Source organism: Euleptes europaea, chromosome 18, assembly GCF_029931775.1.
Source record: "Euleptes europaea isolate rEulEur1 chromosome 18, rEulEur1.hap1, whole genome shotgun sequence".
NCBI classification, from domain to species: domain Eukaryota; kingdom Metazoa; phylum Chordata; class Lepidosauria; order Squamata; family Sphaerodactylidae; genus Euleptes; species Euleptes europaea.
This window is the reverse complement of record NC_079329.1, coordinates 38349861-38370688: the sequence shown is the minus strand read 5'-3', so window position 1 is coordinate 38370688 and position 20828 is coordinate 38349861. Positions and strand designations below refer to the sequence as shown.

General features: G+C 48.6%; 1 protein-coding gene across 1 annotated transcript in view; it reads left to right on the top strand.

Moving 5' to 3' along the window:
• PLCD3 (phospholipase C delta 3) overlaps positions 1 to 20828 on the top strand; it is a 39694-nt gene that overhangs the window by 5944 nt on the left and 12922 nt on the right. Inside the window, exons 3-9 of the mRNA XM_056864711.1 lie at positions 3684 to 3912; positions 5223 to 5352; positions 9770 to 9995; positions 11593 to 11794; positions 12943 to 13087; positions 17116 to 17268; positions 20441 to 20560. Coding sequence (XP_056720689.1) covers positions 3684 to 3912; positions 5223 to 5352; positions 9770 to 9995; positions 11593 to 11794; positions 12943 to 13087; positions 17116 to 17268; positions 20441 to 20560 — 1205 coding nt within the window. The remainder of the gene's footprint in view (positions 1 to 3683; positions 3913 to 5222; positions 5353 to 9769; positions 9996 to 11592; positions 11795 to 12942; positions 13088 to 17115; positions 17269 to 20440; positions 20561 to 20828) is intronic.

The window sequence follows — 20828 nt, the reverse complement described above, 5'->3', positions numbered from 1 at the left end:
GCCAGCGTGGTGTAGTGGTTAAGAGTGGTGGATTCTAATCTGGAGAATGGGGTTTGATTCCCCACTCCTCCACAAGAAGCCTGCTGGGTGACCCTGGCCTAGTCACAGTTCTCTCAGAACTCTCTCAGCCCACGCAGAGACAGGCAAGTGCAAACCACCGCTGAATGTCTCTTGCTTTGAAAACCCATCATAAATCAGCTGTGACTTGGCGGAACACACACACACACACAATGTTGTGAGGTAGGGAAGGCCAAAAGCTTCATGGCGGAGTAATGTTTTAAACCTGGGTCTCTCTGGGCTTAATCCTAAAGTGGTTTGAGTATCAGAGCAAGCATGGGAAGATCTGCTGCACAGGTACCATGCCCTCTCTTTGACCTGGCCTTGCTGGTTCATGCTTTGCTAAGTTTTAGCAAATGTTCATTAGAAGGTGGCCCGTTCCCTGCAGAAGCACAGAGCACATTCATTTCAGCATTTTGCAAGAAGCAGTCACGAGGTGGAAAACCCAATTAAAGATCCTTTTCGCTGCTGCTGCTGCTGCTGCTGCAGGATACACGACCTGTTCCTTCCCTGCTGCTCCCCTTTCAAGGCCAGAACAAGAAAAGGGCAAACAAAATCCTTCAAGCCCTGGTGCGCTTGCATATTCCTCTTCCACACCCTATCCCAAAGCAAGATGTTCAGATTCCATTCTGGCCAAGGCAGTCCCAAGTAACCCCCCACTGCCTCTGCAGATAAAAATTGTTTGGGGAAAACAAAACCACGCCCTGCCCTGGAAGTCTTGGCTAAGACTGGCCCTCAAGGCGTTGAAAGTTGATTCTTGGGTCAAGGGAGGGTGAGAACTTCTTGCTTCAAGCAAGCCTGACAGGCACCAGGCATGGAGAGCTGGGCACATCAGCAGTGAACCAGGAAGCTCCGAGGTCAAATCTTGTGTCTATCATGAGCTCACTGAAGAGGCCTCAGTAAACAATACTGCCCTGGCTAAGCCGATGTACAGATTAATCAGATCGTGTGTGTGTGTGTGTGTGTGTGTGTGTGTGTGTGTGTGTGTGTGTGGGGAGGGGGGTTTCTGTAAAATGGCCAGGTCTGATAATGGAGCCCCCCTTTAGATTCTTGCCTGTAATAGTTCAGCTGTTGTTAGAGAGTCTGTACAGTTAGCAGCAGCATTATGGGCAGAAGTTCAGCTGGTGCAGTATTCTCTTTTCACTGTGCCTCCACCTGTAAACAAGGTGGCCAGTGTGGTTGGGGGTGGCAAGTGGGGGGGGGGGAGCAGAGGGAACTCCAGGAAGGTGCAGTTGATCTTCAAGAGCCGCTAGAATGTATTTAGGATTTCCACTGCCGGCAGTGCTTTTTTTCACCTGGAGTGACCATGAGAAGAAGGCAGAGACAACTGGGGCCTCGTTAATAGTTGCTATTCCCAGTTTCCCACTTTTGATCTCAAGCTGCCCACACATTCATACGCCATTCCAGCAACATAATGGTTTCATAGAATCATAGAGTTGGAAGGGGTTAGCGGGGTCATCTAGTCCAACCCCCTGCACAATGCAGGAAATTCACAGCTACCTCCCCCCACCACACCCCCAGTGGCCCCTGCTCCATGCCCAGAAGATGGCCAAAAAACAAAAACAAAAGCCCTCCAGGATTCCAAAATGGCCTGGAGGAAAATCACTTCCTGACCCCAAAGAGGCGATTGGCATTTCCCTGGGCATGTTTTTTAGTTGGAGGCTGGATTAATTATTTTGGTAGTAGTTTTGGTATTCTAAAATATGGTTTTGACATTGATAAAAGTGACAGCAGTTGGGAACTTGGTTTGGAAGAAGCACTCAAAATTGGACAGGCCATTTAGTAACTTGGGAGACACTTTTGGGAAGTGCTAGATTTTTTTTTACCCCATCCCCTTTCTGCCAAGGAGCTCAGAGCAGCATGCACAGTTTCTCCCCTTCTCCATTTTATCATCATAACAAACCTGTGAGGTAGGTTGGGCTGAGAGAGAGAATGACCAGTCCAAAGGGGACACTCCCTGAGCTATGTGGGTGAACAGGAACTTGAATCCGGGTCTCCCTAGGCCTCATCTAACTTCTACATCACACTATAAAAAAGCACATTCTGCCTGTAGGCCTTGTGTATAAAGTGCTATCAAGTCATAACCGACTCAAGGGGACCCCAGCAAGGGGCTTTCAAGGCAAGTGATTAAGCAGAGGTGGTTTGCCATTGCCTTCCTCTGCAGAGTCTTCCTTGGTGGTCTCCCTTCCAAGTACCAACCCTGTTTAGCTTTCGAGATCTGACGAAATCAGGCTATACCATGCTGCCTTCCCTCCCCCCTTATGTTAGACTTATCCTGTGTATCGTTCCCCCTCCTTCATTTCCCTTTCTCCTTGCACACCTCCTCCCTCAACTCTTTGGCTTCAGGCAGGCGATGTGAAAGACCCCTGCCTAAGAACTTGGAGAGCCGCTGCCGGTCTGAGTAGACAATACTGACTTTGATGGACCAAGGGTCTGGTTCAGTAGAAGGCAGCTTCATGTGTTTATGTGTTCATGGCACCTCTGCTTTTCCTATGCTGATCCCTTCAGCCAGCCTGCCTTCTGGGCCTGCTTTACCTCCTGGAGGTCTTCCCATGAGACCAAGGCCTTTTATGCACGGCCTGTTTCCACTGGATCTGCTGCTGTCTAACTGTGCAGTATTTACAGTCGAATTCTCAAAACACTATGCAGAGGGGCTTTTCCCCTGAAGAAATTCCATGAGTACCTTGTAATCAATTGTGCATCCTCAGCGAAAATGTGGAGCTTCTGAACAACACGTGAATCCCTCCCTCCTGAAAACGCTGCTTTGTAATTGGCTGTAGTGTATTTTTTGAAACGTGTCACCAGTCCCCTCCAGCCCCACAGCAGGATTCTTTAATTTGATCTGAAACGATTGGCCATTTTACAGCCAAAGCAGAGAAGGGTCCGGACAACACCCCCCTCCCACACCAATTTGTTTTTGTGTAACTCAGTGCCAGGGCCATAAGGACATAAAACACTTGCATTGTCATTTGTGACATTCATTATTCCATCAGTAGTCTTGTACTTACCCAAAGCAGCCGCATAGGTTGTCTGTGATTATTTCAGCATTCTCTCAACTGTTGGATCTGACCAAATAAGCAGCCTCATGGTTTCTCTCACTAGTGCACTCAGCTTCAAGGGGAGGGGTTGGATGAGAGGGACAGACACGTGTGAGGGAGAAGTGAGAATGGGCGTAGGGAGAAAAACCCAAAGTGACAAGTATTCACACAACCGGCTTTCGATTTGGGAATGAGGCAGACTTTAAACTCTGGGTAAAAAAGGTAAAGGTCCCCTGTGCAAGCACCGGGTCATTCCTGACCCATGGGGTGATGTCACATCCCGACGTTTCCTAGGCAGACTTTTGTTTGCGGGGTGGTTTGCCAGTGCCTTCCCCAGTCATCTTCCCTTTACCCCCAGCAAGCTGGGTACTCATTTTGCAGACCTTGGCAGGATGGAAGGCTGATTCAACCTTGAGCTGGCTACCTGAAACCAACTTCCGTTGGGATCGAACTCAGATCGTGAGCGGAGCTTGGACTGCAGTACTGCAGCTTACCTCTCTGCGCCACGGGGCACTTTTTATACTCCGGGGGAGGGGGATTGAAATTCCCAGCTACCCTTTCTGTTTGCTCTCCCCTCTTCTTTTTCAGTCTCCATCTTGCATATCGAAAGTGTTCGAGAAGGCTATCAGTCTGAGGGGCTCCGGAAATATGGCGGCTCTTTCCCTGAGCCCCAGTGCTTCACTATCGTCTTCCAAGGCAAGCGGAAAAACCTGGATCTCGCGGCCCAGACTGCTGAGGAGGCTCAGCGATGGGTGAGAGGCCTCACCAAACTGATGGCCAGAGCAGAAGCCATGAGCCAGCGAGAAAAGCTGGAGCAATATCCTTTCCGTTAAGGGCACAGCACGGGCAAGAACGCATCAGAAGCTGCCACACAGAACTGGGCAAAATTGCCCCCTTCCCTAGACTATCCCTGGGCCTGCCAAGAAGCTGTACGTTGGGAATTTCTGGATGAAACTTAGAATCGCAAATATGTATTGGGGGCTTCAAATTGGGACTGAAGGGCCCAGGGAGAGGGGACTAATGCCCAGTGAAATGATCCTGGGGAGATATCATTGGCCCTGTTGGGGAAACGTGCGTGTACCGATGGCCTGCTTTCCCCAATGGGTGAAGCATCGACCCCATGGGGCCATTTCAGGTCGGGAAAGTGGTGTGGGTCGGGGGGAGGCTTAAGCCTCCCTGTGTACTGTGGTGGTCCTGATCTGTATTGCCCCCCCCACCTGTAAATTAAGTTTCAAGTGGAAACTCCCAACACACATCTGTTTGCCGGGATGCAGGGCAGACCTGGGGCACATTGGGTCACAGAACTTGGCTCTCAGACCAATGTTCTGTCTGGACCAGTCAAATCTAATCTGATCAGCAGCCGCTCTCCAAGTGTCTCAGCAGAGAGGTTTCTGCTATCTTTTGTAAGTTTTCCCAGTGGGGCAAATAAGGGAAACAAAGACATAACCAAGCCACACATACCACTGAAATTAACCAGTGGATGTTCTGGGGATTGAAGCGTATGCCTACAAAGCATGTGCTTTGTCTCCCACGAAACCAGGAGAGTTCCTTAGAAGCTGAGGGATGCAGATTTGGATGGGGGGCGGGAAAGAAGGGGTTTTCTGAATTATTGGTGGGGGGAAGATGTGTTTGACACCACATTTGTAGAAGCACCATTGATCAGTTGCACGTTGGAGGTGGACCAAGCGCAACAGAGCTATGTGAGTTGTGCTGTACTCTTAAGCCAAAGGAGAAAAATTCAGGCTATCACCCTGAACTTAGAAATCCATCCTGCCCCCCTTCTTCATCGATAGTGTTGAGAAAGCAAAATAGTTGTTTGAACATCCACATCTGTTTCCATCACATTTCTCAATGTATGTCAGATGTAAGCATGCTATGACGGGGCTATATTGCCCTCCTTTAAGGAGGATTAGTTGATTTGGCTTAATGTATGTATCATCCGCCTAATTTGCTAGTTAAGGTCTTGCAAGATCTTAGCTCTGAGCAGGGTAACAGCTCAGGTTCAGCCCAGCTGTGCAATCAGTCCCCAATAATGACCATTCAGTATTCATGTTCCCTTGAATTAAAGAATTCCCTTGCAGTAAGTGGCTCCTGGTCCCTTTGCCCTTTCCTTACATCAGGTTTTACTTGGATTCATGACATCCTACAGCGAGCTGACAAGAACAAGGACAACAAGATGAGCTTTAAGGAGATCAAAAACATGTTGCGTATGATAAACATTGACATGAATGACATCTATGCTTACAGGCTCTTCAAGGTAAATCCTACCTCTACATGGTTCTGCTTGGAACAAGTCCTCCATCTCGCCTCCAGCACTCATCCTGCTTGGTTTCTGCTGCAGACCTCCTGTTAAACTGGGCCCAGTGGGTGGGGTGGGGTGGGGGTGGTTTGGCTCTCTGGTGGTAGACTTCTTGAGGTAGGTCCAGATGGGTAGCGGCAGAACAAAGCAGCCAGCCAGTGGCACCTTGGAGACTAGCAAAATTTATCCCAGTGGAAGTCTTCATGAGTCAGCACTCACAGAAGGAAACCCACCAGCCTGAAAAGTGTATATGTGTGTGTCTGGGGGGGATATTACCAAGACTGACAAAATGTATTCCAGCTATGGTTGCCAGGTACCCCTAGGCCACTGGTGGGGGTTAGGTTTGCCAGATCCAGGTTGGGAAACCCCTGAAGATTTGGGGATGGAGCCTGGAGATGACAGGGACCTCAGTGGGGTACAATGCCACAGAGTCCCCACTCCAAAGCAGCCATTTTCTCCAGAGGAACTGATCTCTGTAGTCTGGAGATGAGCTGTAATTCCAGGGGATCCCCAGGTCCCACCTGGAGGCTGGCATCCCTAATTCCAGCAGAACCTTTCACGAGTTGGAGCTCACTTCGTCAGATGCACTGGAGTGTGACTCTTTTCAGGCTGATTTGTATACACAGCAGAAAGGGGGGCATTGCAAAGAGAGGCCATTTCAAAACCAAATCTAGTCCAAGGAGTAAATCACCCAGCATGGGCGTGAGACTCCCAACTCCTGTTAGATAGGCAAAGTTATATTCTAGAGCAGGACGAAGTGAAGTAAGCAGATACAAAAGGAAGTTACTTAGGTATACTGGATTTGGTTAAGGACCCCCCCCTCTTTGTGACATTCCTGTTCCTTCTTTCTGCCGTGTATCTAAATTAGCCTGATGAATTTGCACCACAGTGGATCTGATGAAGCGAGCTCTGCCTCATGAAAGCTTATCCTGGAATAAATTTTGTCAGTCTTTAAAGTACCACTGGACTCCTGTTTCATTAGGGTTGCCAGCTACAGGTTGGGAAATACCTGGAGATTTTAGGGGTGGAGCCTGAGGAGAGTGAGGTTTGGAGAGGGGAGGGACTTCAATGCCATAGAGTCCAATTGCCAAAGCAGCCATTTTCTCCAGGGGAACTGATCTCTGTTGCCTGGAGATCCGTTGTAATAGCGGGAGGTCTCCAGCCACCACCTGGAGGTTGGCAACCCTATGTTTCATGGTGACAGTTTCTTACCCACTCCCCAAAGCCACCTTGGACTTGATAGCCTTTCTGGGACATTTTTCTGACCTCTGGCCACCATTCTCTGAAGAAGGGCAGCAGATGGTACCCAGTTGTTTTCTGTTGCCCCAGAAGGTCGGACCAGAACCAACAGGTAGAAATTAAATCAAAAGAGTTTCCGTCTAGACATTAGGAAGAATTTTCTAACAGACCCATCTTCTGGGCATGGAGTAGGGGTCACTGGGCATGTGGGTGGGGGGAAGGTGTGAATTTCCTGCATTGTGCAGGGGGTTGGACTAGATGACCCTGGTGGTCCCTTCCAACTCTATGATGGACTAAAGAGCAGAGACTTGATCAAAGAGTCCAGGGATGGAGGACTGGAACGTCAGAGGGTGGTGGGGCAGGGGCACCAAAAGAGGCTTGCTAATGGTTAGGGGCAGCCCCAAGTGGTGCCCCCAGCCCCAGAAAAACCATTTGGGTCATTAGACATGCCTTCTCTGCCCCCACAAAGGAGGGAGGAGGAAAGGACCAGGTAGCCGCCCGGTCCACTGTGCCAGGCTTCACCCCCTTCCTCCAACTTCATGGTGGGTGTGGCAGCTGCTCCGGCCCACCTTCCCGCCTCCCCACAAAGTGCCCGTAGTTCTGCCGTCCCCGGGCTCCACTCTCGCCATCCTTGTTTATTCCTTTTATTTATCTTCTGTCTTTTTCACTGAGACTCAAGGCAGATCACAAAATTTAAAATCAACACGATAGAAAAATTAAAGAACAATGCAGTGAATAATGCAATAAGACTGGAATAAAAACGAGAAAATAATTCACTCAAAAGAGGTAATCTATGACATTGGCATTGCAAAAATTGGATTACAGAATTTAGAAACAAATGTAGTATGGACACAGTAATCGTGGAATAGACTACAACCCTTCTCCCTTTAGCACAGAAGAAGAGTTAGGTTTTATATGCCGACTTTCTCTACCACTTAAGGAAGAATCAAACCAGCTTACAATCACCTTCCCTGCCTCTCCCCACAACAGACACCTTGTGAGGTAGGTGAGGCTGAGAGAGCTCTAAGAGAGCTGTGACTAGCCCAAGGTCACCCAGCTGGCTTCATGTGCAGGAGTGAGGAAACCAACCCGGTTCACCAGATTAGCGTCCGCTGCTCCAAACCACCACTCTGAACCACGACACCTTCTGGCTCTCCTTCCTGAACGATTCTTGAATTTTCTGGAACTGTTCTATTTTACTACAACCCTGTTCTCTTTGATCAAAATCCCCTCCAGAACAGTTCTTTTTTACACATTTTTTACAGTTCTATTTTACAATTATAGGCTAATATTAATTGATACATTTTAGATATCATACCTTTATTTTCTGATTCTAATATTGCCTCCAGAGTTGACTTTTTATCTGTAAATCCTAGCTTTTGATCTTTTTGAAATATATCATTTAATTGGAATTATTTAAACCAATCTGAAATACCTAACCCTTACTTTTTAGTTTCCATTGGTCATTTTCATATTTTAAATATCCCCATATGTCTTACAATATAGAACCGGAGTAGGTCCTCTTCTTGAAAAAGCCTCCAAAGGTCTAAACCATCCCGGAGTTTTAAATTCAAACCCCTTTTTATATCTCTTCCAGACTTGTAACAAACGCGCTCCTATAATATGATGTTTAAAATCTGAATGCCAGCCAAATTTTATATTGTGTCCTTCCAGATCTAATAATCTAGGGTTGTTTAGTGTAATCCACTGTCTTAACCAGACAAAACAAGTTGCTTCGTAATACCATCTTAAATCAGGAAGGGCCAAACCTCCTCTGTCCTTAGCATCTATTAGATTTTTTATAAGAGATTCTATGTTACCCCAGATGAAGTTTTACCAATACTTTTTTCCATTGCTGAAAAATCTTAGTACCTTTCAAAATTGGTAAATTCTGAAACAGGTACAATATCCTTGGAAGAACCATCATCTTAATTATGGCAATTCTTCCAAGCCATGAAATTGGCAATTTCCCCCAATTTATTAAGTCTCTTTTAATTTTTCCCATATTTTCACATAGTTATGTTGAAATAAATTTATAGTACACTTGGTGATCCAAATACCTAAATATTTAATTTTGCTTTCTAGTTTACAGCCCGTTATTAAAGATAATTCATGTTGTTGTTTATCCGTCAGATTCTTATCTAGTATTTTGGATTTATCCCTATTTATTCTGAAACGGCCAATCACTCATCCTAGCCTGCCTCACATGGTTGTTGTTAGGGTACAGTGAAGTTGGGGACAATTGTGTGTGCTGTTCTGAGCTCCTTGGAGGAGGTGCAGAATAAAGACGTGATGGATAGAAGCCCAGAGAACAACTGAAACAGCAGCAAATTAATAAACCTAATTCCTATAATTGCAAAAATTGAGAGTCAGTGTGGTGTAGTGGTTAGAGTGTCAGTCTAGGACCTGGGAGACCCTGGTTCAAATTCCTGCTGTGCTATGGAAGCTTGCTGGATGATCTTGGGCCAGTCGTACATTCTCACAGGGGTGTTGTGAGAATAAAATGTAAGTTTGTAACATGATGTAAGCCCTTTTGGGTCTCTACTGGGAAGACAGTATCAGAGTGGAGAACAGGAAAACTCCTTTGCCAGGCAGCTTTCCTGATCTTGCAGGAGACCGAGGAGGCCGTCAGAGAGGAGTGGTGGAGGAAATGAGCCACAGTGGGTAGTGGAACTTGGCTTGGGGGGGCCAGGGAGACGAAGCAAAAAGCTGGCTGCTGCTGACTCCCCAGAACAGCAGCCCTGGGCCAAAAATCCCGTGCTTCCCGCTTCAGTTGCCAAAAGAAAGCTCAGATATTCAGGCTTTGCATCTTTCTGTAAAAGCTAGGTGAGAAGCACAGTCATGCACATGCACCTTCTTGGGAATTTCATGTCACAGATCTGGGGCAGTAGCAGGAAAGACCCCGTTTCTCCTGGCATTATCGATGGGACCCAAGGCAGGGGCTTAATTTGCTTATCTTAGGGACAATTTAGGAGAGGCTGAGAGATCTGGGGAAAGAGCTCCCCAAGAAATAGGCAATCATCTTCCATGGCTTCTGTTAACAGGCAGCGTTGTGGATCCTGGTTCCCGTGCCTGTCAGATGCCATCAGGCCCTTCACGCAAGTCTCCAACCTTCCTTCCTCCTTTATTTTCTCAGGAGTGTGATAAATCGAACAATGACCGTTTGGAGGAACATGAGATCGAGGAGTTCTGCACGCGTCTGATGGCCCGCCCTGAGCTGGAAGACATCTTCCACCGCTACTCGGGAGAGGACTGTGTGTTGTCAGCTGAGGAACTGCGGGAATTCCTGCGTGACCAGGGTGAGGACGCGAGCTTGCGGCGGGCTCGGGAGATCATCCAGATGTACGAGCTGAATGAGAAAGGTACAAACTTTTCCGCCGATGCTTCGAGGTTATTTTGATTCAGTCCTGCCAGGAAGTTTGAGATGCTTGGTGCAGAGAGAGAAATCTGGGAATCTCTGATTTGGGGTGTAACCCAGTAGGAAATTCATGTTGCACATGGAGGATTCTTTCTGAGGAGCAATGAAAACATCTGCCTCCTTCAGCTAGAGTAGGCCTGGTTTAGCATTGCTAGCTGTTTAGGGGTAGGAGAGTCGGTTTGTGAGGTTTCCCTAACTGCCGCTGTTTCCCCAAGTCCCCCACAAAGCCACAGAGCTGCAAAATTGACTGGAGCAGCCCGTGAGCCTGGTATCTCTCCCAGAACAGTGCAGGGGGTGTGGGGTCATCACACTTCCCCACTTCCACGAAAAGCAGCCATTGAGATCAAACAGGAAGCATGAAGAGCCTTGCCACATGTTTTGAGGAGTTGCATAGGAGGAAGGGTGGGGCTGTTGCCTTAGGCCTTCTGTCCAGGGCTGGCTTTCACAACATCTTCATTTAATTTATTGTTATTTACTGAATATATATTACTTCATCATTGTACTCAAGGTGTTTTACAATTCAGAATAACATCTGCAATATGATACATGCTATATAAAAGATAAAGGGGACAGGAAAGAAAAACAATAAAATTCCAGCACTCCAGATGTACAAGAGGGGGACTTACGATGATGCCTGGGGAAAGGGAAATGCCTTCCTTCTCCTGTCAGCCCCCCGCTTCCTCTCCTCTTGCCATGGATTTTTCTTACCCCTGTGTCTAGCTGTGCAATGACCCTGCTCCCCCCCCAGCTATCCAGTCCACCACAGGTTCGCCTTTGTTCCCCAATTTGCTCAGTGTGTTTGTTCCCCTTCCCCCTGGGCAGCCACATGCTTCCCTGCCTCCCACCCCCTCCTGGCAGGGTTTTGCAAGATGTTGACTAGGTTTAATGTCTGTGATTGTACAGATGTTGCTGGATACATCTGGGGGAAGGGTGTCTCTTAAACCTTCAATATTTTTTCAAGTTTAAATGTTTTAACCAGGGGGTTACCTCTGGTTTACAGAAGCATGTGCCATAGCCCTGGACAGCTCCCACTGTGGATTTTAAAATCCGCATAGAGGGGCCAACCATCACAATTAGATAGATGCTATAACTGCACCCCCATGGCCTGGATGGCCCAGGCTAGCCTGATCTCATCAGATCTGAAAAGGTAAGCAGAGTCAGCCCTGGCTAGTATTTGGATGGGAGACCACCAAGGAATCCCGGGGTCGCTATGCAGAGGCAGGCAATGGCACACCACCTCTGTTAGTTTCTTGCCTTGAAAACCCTACTGGGTTGCCATAAGTCAGCTGCGCCTTGACGGCACTTTACACACACACAGTGACCGGATGGCGTGGCACCTGAAGGAAACAGTTTGGGAGGGCATGGAGCTGATTGGCCATTGGTCCCAGGCCGCCCATGGAGGGAATCTTGCTTTCTCAGCTCTTGTGCTTATGAGCTGCCTTCTGAAGTATCCACCTGTGGCACATGCCCAGCGCAACCCAGCTGTGTGATGGGTGGGAAGACTCCCAGCTCCTTTTACTGACAGTCAGTTCCTCCCACAGCCAGGCAGCACGACCTCATGATGCTGGACGGATTCACAATGTACCTGTTGTCCTCGGCCGGAAGCATCCTCAACGAGGCCCACACCGGCATCTACCAAGACATGAGTCAGCCCCTCTGCCATTACTTCATCTCCAGCTCCCATAACACCTACCTGACGGACAACCAGATTGGAGGGGCCAGCAGCACGGAGGCTTACATCCGGTGAGGGGGCTCAGGGCCACCGCAGAAGGGAGGCTGAGCCAAAGTGGGGCTGATGGATGGGCCAGCAGGGCAAAGCTGGCGTGGGCAGTGCTCTAGGATGGCAAGACGTAACCGTGTGATAGGATAGGGAGCAGCTGTGGTGCCTGGAGGGGGTGGGTTAGGATTCCAGTAGACCTGGGGGGTGCAGACGTGGGCAGCAGCCTGATGAGGAGGAAGCAGATGAGCCTCAGGAAACAGATGAAATAGGAGGAAGCAGATGAGCCACTGGTTGGGGAGTGAGGACAGCCGTTTGGTGTGGCTGCTGTCCAGATCGGATGGGAAGGTGTCCACTTGCCTAGGGAAACTGGCTGAAGAGAGATGCCCCGATTGCTGCCCGGGAAGGGAGTGGCACTTTGAATCTTTTAGCCTGTGTCGCCTTTCACAGACTCAGGAGCTTCCGTTAGGCGGCCTTTCTCCCTTAATGCCCAAAGGAACTCTGAGAAGTGGTGGATGATTATTCTGAGCCTTCCTGCAGGCTGGGAGCATGCGACACTCAAGCCTTGAAGATAAAGCATGGTTGGCCGACAGGTATCCATGGCATTCATGTGGGCCAGTTAACCCAGGAGTCTGGCGTGATTCAAGCCTGGGTTCCTTGCCAACCCAGAAGAAGAAGATACAATGCCGAGGGCTGGCACCTTTCTTTTCTCCAAAAAATAAAACAAAATTTTAAGCAACCCTCCAGAGTAAAGCCCCTTTTAGTAAATAAAGCCTGAACATTAAAAATAGCCAGGTTTTTTTTAATGACCTGTTTTGGTTTTAAACTGGCCAGCATAGCCAGTTGGCTTTGTTAGGGTGCCTCAAAGACATCTGCTCTTCCAAATATAGATATGGTAGTCCCCTGGCCCTGCACTCTGGCCTACAATGCCCAGATGTGAAGACCAAACAGTTCCTGGCTTGAGCAGGTGCAGCAGAGCTTCCATGTGTGCCCGGTTGTCTTAGGGCAGCCGCTTGGTTGCCTTGGAGAGTGATCGGCTGGCCGCTAGCAAGGAGAACGGCGCCCTGTGTCCTTCCTTAACTGAGAGAACTAGGGGCGGCAGCCACTTTCTTACGGAGCACATTTGAGCACTTTGCCATTTCCCTTTGTCTTCCTGTCTGTCTCTCTCTGGCAGTGCACTGATGAAAGGGTGCCGGTGTGTAGAGCTCGACTGCTGGGAAGGGTCCAACGGGGAGCCTGTCATCTACCATGGACACACCCTCACCTCGAAGATCCTCTTCCGGGATGCCATTGAGAGCATTCGGGACTATGCATTCAAGGTAGGCTGAACGGTGGCTACCGAGGTTCCTTGCAGGAGTAGGCAGCCATGCTGGCAGCCTGAGACATCTCAGTCGCACTGTCACTCAGTTAAAAAAAAGTTAATTGCCCTATTAACTGGTTCTGTCAACATACATTGGCACATGGAGGAAACAGTCATCCTGAGGAAAATAGCCGACTTCCTTTGTTTGCTGATGATTCAGTGCTTGTGTCTCACGGCCGCTGACCCAGAGGAAGCGTCACCTCTCGTGTGAGGCAGAGAGGGAAGATTGCTTCTTGTAAGGACAACACCTGCTGCTCGTGGTGTGTTGTAAGGAGTTGTGCTAAAAATGATTAACTTCTTTTAAAAAATAGCTAAGGCATGATAGCAAGCAGGGGAGAGCTTTTTTAAACGGCATGTATGTTGTAACCCGTGGGTTGGATCCTTTGCAAAATCTCTGCAGATGGGCGTGGGGATTCTTCTCCCACTGTGACCCATTGATGCTCCCAAAAATTCCGCTCCAGGGAGTTTGGGGATTTCCATGAAAAGCATGAGTGGGTAGTCGGAGGTCTACTGTGAATGTGGGTTTTTTGTGTGTGGCAAAAATCCCCTCTCCCTTCTGTCAGTGGAATTTTCTGCTGGATCCAACCCCAAGTAGATTCTGCACTCATCTTCCAGATGCAGGAAATACAAATCCTTGCTAAATAGCCACCTGTGTGAAGCTGCCTTCCGTACAGGTCCCTTTTGCAAGAGATGCTTGCATCAGTTTTGTATTTCCCTCACCTGTCTGATGACATTTCAACTGACCCACATTATGTATAATTGAATCTCTTGTAAACAGCCTTGGATCATTCAAAAGGACCTCCTCTTTTTCTTGCTGTTTTGGGGTGGGCCGTGAAATCCTGTTGAGTGGATTTGGATTGGAATTGCTTTCATACACCGTCTGCCTGGCTGAGGGGCCAAAGGTACAATTTTTACAGTCTTGGATTTGGCCAGAAAGCGAGGCAACAGGTTTGCAGTGGAAGCTGCCTGGAAATGGTGCCCAGATGTTGTGGGCTGGCAGACGATTGGGGTACTGGAGTGAGGTCCCTTTGCCTCCAGTATGCTTGCTGCCTATTTGCTCAACCTGTATCAGGAGCCAGCATGGTGTAGTGGTTAAGAGTGATGGAATCTAAACTGGAGAACCAGGTTTGATTCCCCGCTCCTAAACTTGAAGCCAGCTGGGTGACCTGGGGCCAGTCACAGTTCTCTCTGAACTCTCTAGCTCCACCTACCTCCCAAGGTGTCTGTTGTGGGGAGAGGAAGGGAAGGCAATTGTAGGCCACTTTGAGGCTCCTTAAAAGGTAGAGAAAATCGGCATATAAAAACCAACTTGTCTTCTTCTCTGTAAGTAGGCAGATGAGATTAAATTATCATATGGCCTTAATACAAAGGGGTTCCTCACAGGCCCCTGGAATTTCCTGAAACTCGGGGGAAGCATCGAGAAAGAAATAGCAGGGCCGTCTTTCCCAAGCCTTTATCCCACCTGCTAGATGGTGGGAGAGATGCTGGATGATACCTGTGTGTTTCCCCCCTGTGGTCCAAATAGCTCTCAGTGGGGGTGTATGTGAAAAGATTTCACCCCTTCTCTTCCAAATGCTGCATTTGATTAGGAATCTCCCCACACACACACACACACACACACACACAGTGGCTGCAATTAACATTTTGAAAAAACGTGGGAGATCTGATCAAAGATCTCCCACAGTTTCAGTTAGTTGTGCCCCAAGATCATGCCTGTTCCCCCGGAATCGGAAAATGGCCATTCAGTATATCATTCTAATAATAATTTCTTTGAATTCCCAAGGGGAGGCCAAGTAGCAAAATTACCAAGAAATCTTACCAGATTTATTGTGGCAGAAGCTTTTGTGATCTTAAGCCTTATTTACCTGCCTGTTGGTGGAAAGGGCCTCCACATTGCATCTGACTCACAGTGACCCCTTGTGGAGTTTTCCAGGCAAGCGATAAGCAGAGGTGGTTGGCCATTGCCTGCCTCTGCATTGCAACCCTGGACTTCCTTGGTGGTCTCCCCCTCCAAGTGCTAACCAGGGCCGATCCTGCTTATCTTTTGACGAGATTGGGCTAGCCTGGACCATCCAGGTCATAGACTCACAGAATCATAGAGTTGGAAGGGACCACCAGGGTCATCTAGTCCAACCCCCTGCACAATGCAGGAAATTCACAACTACCTCCCCCCACACCCCCAGTGACCCCTATTCCATGCCCAGAAGATGGCCAAGATGCCCTCCCTCTCTTCGTCTGCCTAAGGTCACAGAATCCGCATTGCTGACAGATGGCCATCTAACCTCTTCTTAAAAACCTCCAGGGAAGGAGAGCTCACCACTTTCCGAGGAAGCCAGTTCCACTGTGGAACCGCTCTAACTGTTAGAAAATTCTTCCTAATGTCTAGACGGAAACTCTTTTGATTTAATTTCAACTTGTTGGTTGTGGTCCAACCTTCTGGGGCAACAGAAAACAACTCAGCACCCTCCTCTATATGACAGCCCTTCAAGTACTTGAAGATGGTAGGGTTGCCAACCTCCAGGTACTGCAGACATATGAGTCTCATCGTGAAGTGCAAATTTTGCGGTCTGATGGTTACCATGTTGTGTATAGCATTCTGAAGAAGAAAACCAAACAAGTTTAACCGGAGCTTGTAATTTCGCTTTACACACTCAGGTCAGGTTTTCCGATCCTTTTGAGTTCTGGCTGCAGCTCAGTGCACGGGCCCCTGTTCAGCTTGTATTCCGATGCCGAGTTGCACACTCATGACCACCTACCATCTCAGAGCTTTAGCAGTTTTTTGCAGCGTTTTGGAACCTTGAGTCTTTTTCACTAAGTGGGCTCTGCCTTGCCACTGCTGTTTGGATCTCTGCCATTGCACAGGCTCAGCACACAGCGCTTCTTGGACACTTATTCTACTACCCTGGTTGGAGGGTGTTACAGCGTTCACTACAGTATATTCTGTGTAGGCATGTTGTGATCTTTATTTGTGTTTCCATACATTCTACCTTGCCACAGCTGATGGGATTTTTGAACGCTTTTTTTGACGCCTTTTTGAACGCTTTTTATTCACCCCAACTGGAGGTTTTGCTTCTGTGTCCTTTACTCTTTGTGGAGGCATGTTATGAGCTTGCATGATTTACACTCCTGTTTATCTTTTGTATGAGCTATAATTATTATTGCCATATTGAATTTAATTGAGTCTATCTGAAATTGAATTGTTATGGTATGTGTGTTTGTTATACTTATTCCTTTTTGCTTACCCCAATAACAGCACATGGTTTAGCAAACCTCCAGGTACTAGCTGGAGATCTTCTGCTATTACAACTGATCTCCAGCCAATAGAGATCAGTTCACCTGGACAAAATGGCCACCTTTGGCCATTGGACTCTTATGGCATTGAAGTTCCTCCCCTCCCCAAACCCCACCCTCCTCAGGCTCTGCCCCAAAAACCTCCCACCGGTGGCGAAGAGGGACCTGGCAAACCTAAGGTCAGGGCAGTTCACCTACATAGGCATAGCAAATTGTAAACTGTGGTGAGTCCTTGGAATGCCTGTTCAGAAACTCTTCCCTCTTTGTGCCCAGAGGTATACATACTTGTCAGCTTTAGGATCCTGGGCATCTGGCAAAGTGGGCTCTATTCCATGAAATCGACGTTGGTTATTCTTGAAGGGGCCTCCAGATTCTGTTGCCTTCACATGCCGGTAGGCTTTCGTTGAAAAGGAAAGAATGCCCGTCAGTCTCAGTGCACCCCACCTTGATAAAGTTGCCTACCTTTTAAAAATAAAATATGTGCCTTTAGCTTGCCTAACAGATGGAAAGCAGCAGGAGTAGTGTGTTAAAGGCTCAGATAAATAAAAATATTTTATAAAGCCCTACACATGGCCCGTATTCAGAATTTCCCTAACCAGAGCACCAGGAGGCAAAAGAAGCGCTCTGAGCCGCCCTTGGGCACGGTCCCCAGAGACAGATGCCACCCCCTGACCTCCGCCTTGTGTGTGTCTGCAGCACTCCCCCTACCCCCTGATCCTCTCGCTGGAAAACCACTGTGGCCTGGAGCAGCAATCCGCCATGGCCCGCCACATGAAGACCATCTTAGGGGAGATGCTGCTGACTCAGCCGCTGGATGGAGATGCGCCCACACAGCTCCCGTCCCCAGAGGTAAAGCCACCCGCTGCTTCTTCCGCTGCTCCCAAAGAGCTCTTCGGTGTTGGTGTCACGAGAGGTGCTGTGCAGAAAAGGGAGCCTGTGGAAATCGGGGAAGGGGCTTTGAGGAGGAGTTTGACTGAGGGGGAGGAACATGTTTGTCCAAGTTTATGGCTTGGAGAGCTGGAACCATGCTATTTGAAAAGTGGCCTTCTTTTTGCTCCTGTTACCAAATTTGCACGTGTGTGTTGCTTGTGATGGAGGAGATGAGGGTTTGATGGGGTTACAGCTGAATGAGTCCTAAGAGAGCACTTCCAAGGTTTGCTTGGCTTGGCTTTGCTCTGTTTTGAATCCAGCAGGTCCTACAGACTCAGTTTATATTTGCACATCACAAAAGACAGTGTGGTACAGGAGTTGCAGTGTCAGCCCAGGATCTGGGAGACCCAGGTTCGAATCCCCACTCTGCTTGGAAACTCACTAGGTGACCTTGACTCTTAGCCTAACCTACTTCACAGCGTTGTTGTGAAGATAAAATGGAGGAGAAGAGAATGATGTAAGCTGCTGGGAGGGGGGGTTTCCCATTGAGGAGAAAGAAGGCAAGTAAATAAATAAATTCCCTGAGCTCTGCAGAAGCATTTCCTGCCCTTCATGGATGTCACCCTGGGGACAACCTGGCTGACAGCCTTTGCCAGGAGGAAGTGTGATGCCGTTGATCCTCCTGGGCCTCTTAGGGGCTTTACGCACCTCAGCCATACCTGTCCCAGGAGTGCCACAGCGAATCCCTGGGGGAGGAGGAGCTTTGGGTGGCCAGCAGTCTCAATGGAGTTCCACCTGGTAGTGGTTTTGAGCCTAGACTGGACCCAGAAGGTAGAGGCCGGAGGTGTGTGCGGCTCAGGGCCCTGGCAAAGCCTGCTTGTGCAAGCCCTAGGCCCCGAGTTGCATCACTGGGACCCATCCTGGTCCCCCACCATCCTGTGAAGGTGTCCCACCCCACTTTTCAAGGGACTTGAGCCCAGTCTGGGCCTAGCCTTGCCTCTCCCTCCCACCCTCTAAGGCGGACAAGCAGCCCTTTTCCCTCCTGGTCCCTGCTTGGGTCCGCCCTTGACCGGCTCCCCTCCTGTGTGGGGTGCCCTCCTTCTCTGCCTGCTGTCCCCCGTTTTTTCTTCGTTTTGCTCCTGCTGCAGCAGGCAGTGGGATCTCAGGGGCAGGAGGTCTCTCACCATAGACCTGGCAGCCCTGTTGGGTGGTGGTGGTGATCCCAGATCAGTGGCATTGATTCCCTGATCGGTCTTTGTTTTGTTTTTCTAATGCTTCTCCCTTCTCTCTCTCTGTTGTTAGCTTAATCTTTGTGTTATTGCTGTTTCACTGTTGTTGTATGACTGATGGCTTAAGTGCTTGGCTTTTCCCCCTGCTGGTTTTAGGGTTTCAGTTCTTGCTATCATAGTTATTTATTTTCTGTTTTTAATTTTTGGGGGGGATATGCTGCCTGGAGCTCTGTTTTAATAGAAACAGAAATTCCCAAATAAAAATAAATAAGTAATAGCCATCGCAGATGCTGTCCAATAGGTACTTGTGATACTTGTACAAGCACATTCCTTCATGGCATAGAAACATAGAGCTGGAAGCGACCTCAAGGGTCATCTAGTCCAACCCCCTGCACAATGCAGGAAATTCGCAACTACCTCCCCCGCACACACACCCAGTGACCCCCGCTCTATGCCCAGAGAAAGGCAAAAACCTCCCTGCCCAATTCGGCCTGGAGGAAAATTCCTGACCCCAGAGTGGTGATCAGTATTACCCTGGGAGCGTAAGAAAGGGCCGTGAGATCCAACACTGACCCAACCTTTCCTGCCCCTCCCTCTTACAATCTGCCTAAATTCACAGAATCAGCATTGCTGTCAGATGGCCATCAAGCCTCTGCTTAAAATCCTCCAAAGACGGAGAGCCCACCACCTCCCGAGGAAGCCTGTTCCATTGAGGAACTGCTCTAACTGTCAAGAAGTTCTTCCTAATGTTTAGCCGAAAACTCTTTTGATTTAATGTCAACCTGTTGGTTGTGGTCTGACCTTCTGGGGCAACAGAGAACAGCTTTGCTCCATCCAGTCAGAACAGATATTGATGCAGTATCTGGAGGGAGGAGGAACAAAGAGCATTTTCCCCAGGTACCAAATATTGCTGGCCAGAGTGCTGGGAACTTATGCGGTCCCCTCCACAGAAAATACAATGTTGATGGACTGTGAAATAAACTGATCTTGTGGGAAAGCCTTCATAATGGCTGCTCTGGGATTTTGAAGGCCCTCTGGCGAGGAGCCCATGAGAGCCAGCGTGGGGTAGTGGTTAAGAGCCGTGGTTTGGAGAGGTGGACTCTGATCTGGAGAACCGGATTTGATTCCGCATTCCTCCACATGAAGCCAGCTGGGTGACCTTGGGCCAGTCACAGTTCTCTCAAAACTCTCTCAGCCCCACCTACCTCACAAGGTATCTGTTGTGGGGAGAGGAAGGGAAGGAGATTGTAAGTCGGTTTGATTCTCCTGAAAAGGTAGAGAAAACCAGCATGTAAAAACCAGCTCTTGACTACATGAAGCTGCCTTATACTGAATCAGACCCTTGGTCCATCAAAGTGAGTATTGTCTACTCAGACCGGCAGCGGCTCTCCAGAGTCTCAGGCAGAGGTCTCACATTATTTATTTGCCTGGTCCCTTAACTGGAGATGCTGGGTATTGAACCTGGGACCTTCTGCATGCCAAGCAAGTGCTCTACAAACTGAGCCACAGCCCCTCCCCTAAAATTATTCTCATGCTCACATGAAGCTGCCTTATACTGAATCAGACCCTTGGCCCATCAAAGTCAGTATCGTCTACTCAGACCGGCAGCGGCTCTCCAGGGTCTCAGTCTGAGGTCTTTCACATCACCCACTTGCCTGGCCCCTTTAACTGGAGATGCTGGGGATTGAACCTGGGACCTTCTGCATGCCGAGCAGATGCTCTACCATGGCCCCTTCTTCTTCTCCCTTACTGTCTCTGACCACCTGGAGTGATCTGTGCCCAGGAGAGTGGGGGTGCCTTTGCCAAAGTTGGCTCTACCGGCAGCCTTGACTCCTGTGTTTAAATGGATAATTGAAACTCCGCTTTAGAGACATTTAGAAGAAGTTTAAGCTGCTTGATTTTCCTCTTGCCAATCCCTGTAGCAGTTAAAGTGGAAGATCTTGGTGAAAGGGAAGAAGCTGCCAGAGGACAAGAGTGATTCAGAAAGAGGGAGCTTCACCTCCAGTCATGAAGAGGAGACAGAGGAGGATGACGATGAGAGGGTGAGGACAAATGTGACCCCAAGAAGAGAATCCTGGGGGAAGCTTCGTCGCCAGTGTTGACACCAGCAGTCCCAAAATTATTGACAATTGACAAGGCAGAATATTTTTCTGAATTGAAAGGGGAAGCAACCTGATTCCTATACCAAAAATGTTTTCTTTTAGAAAGAATAATACTGCATTTTTGTGAGAGTTACTGTTCTGGCTGTTCCTCTTGATTAAAAGAAAGCAAACCCAGAGCAGTGACTCATACAGAGACATCACAAGCAGG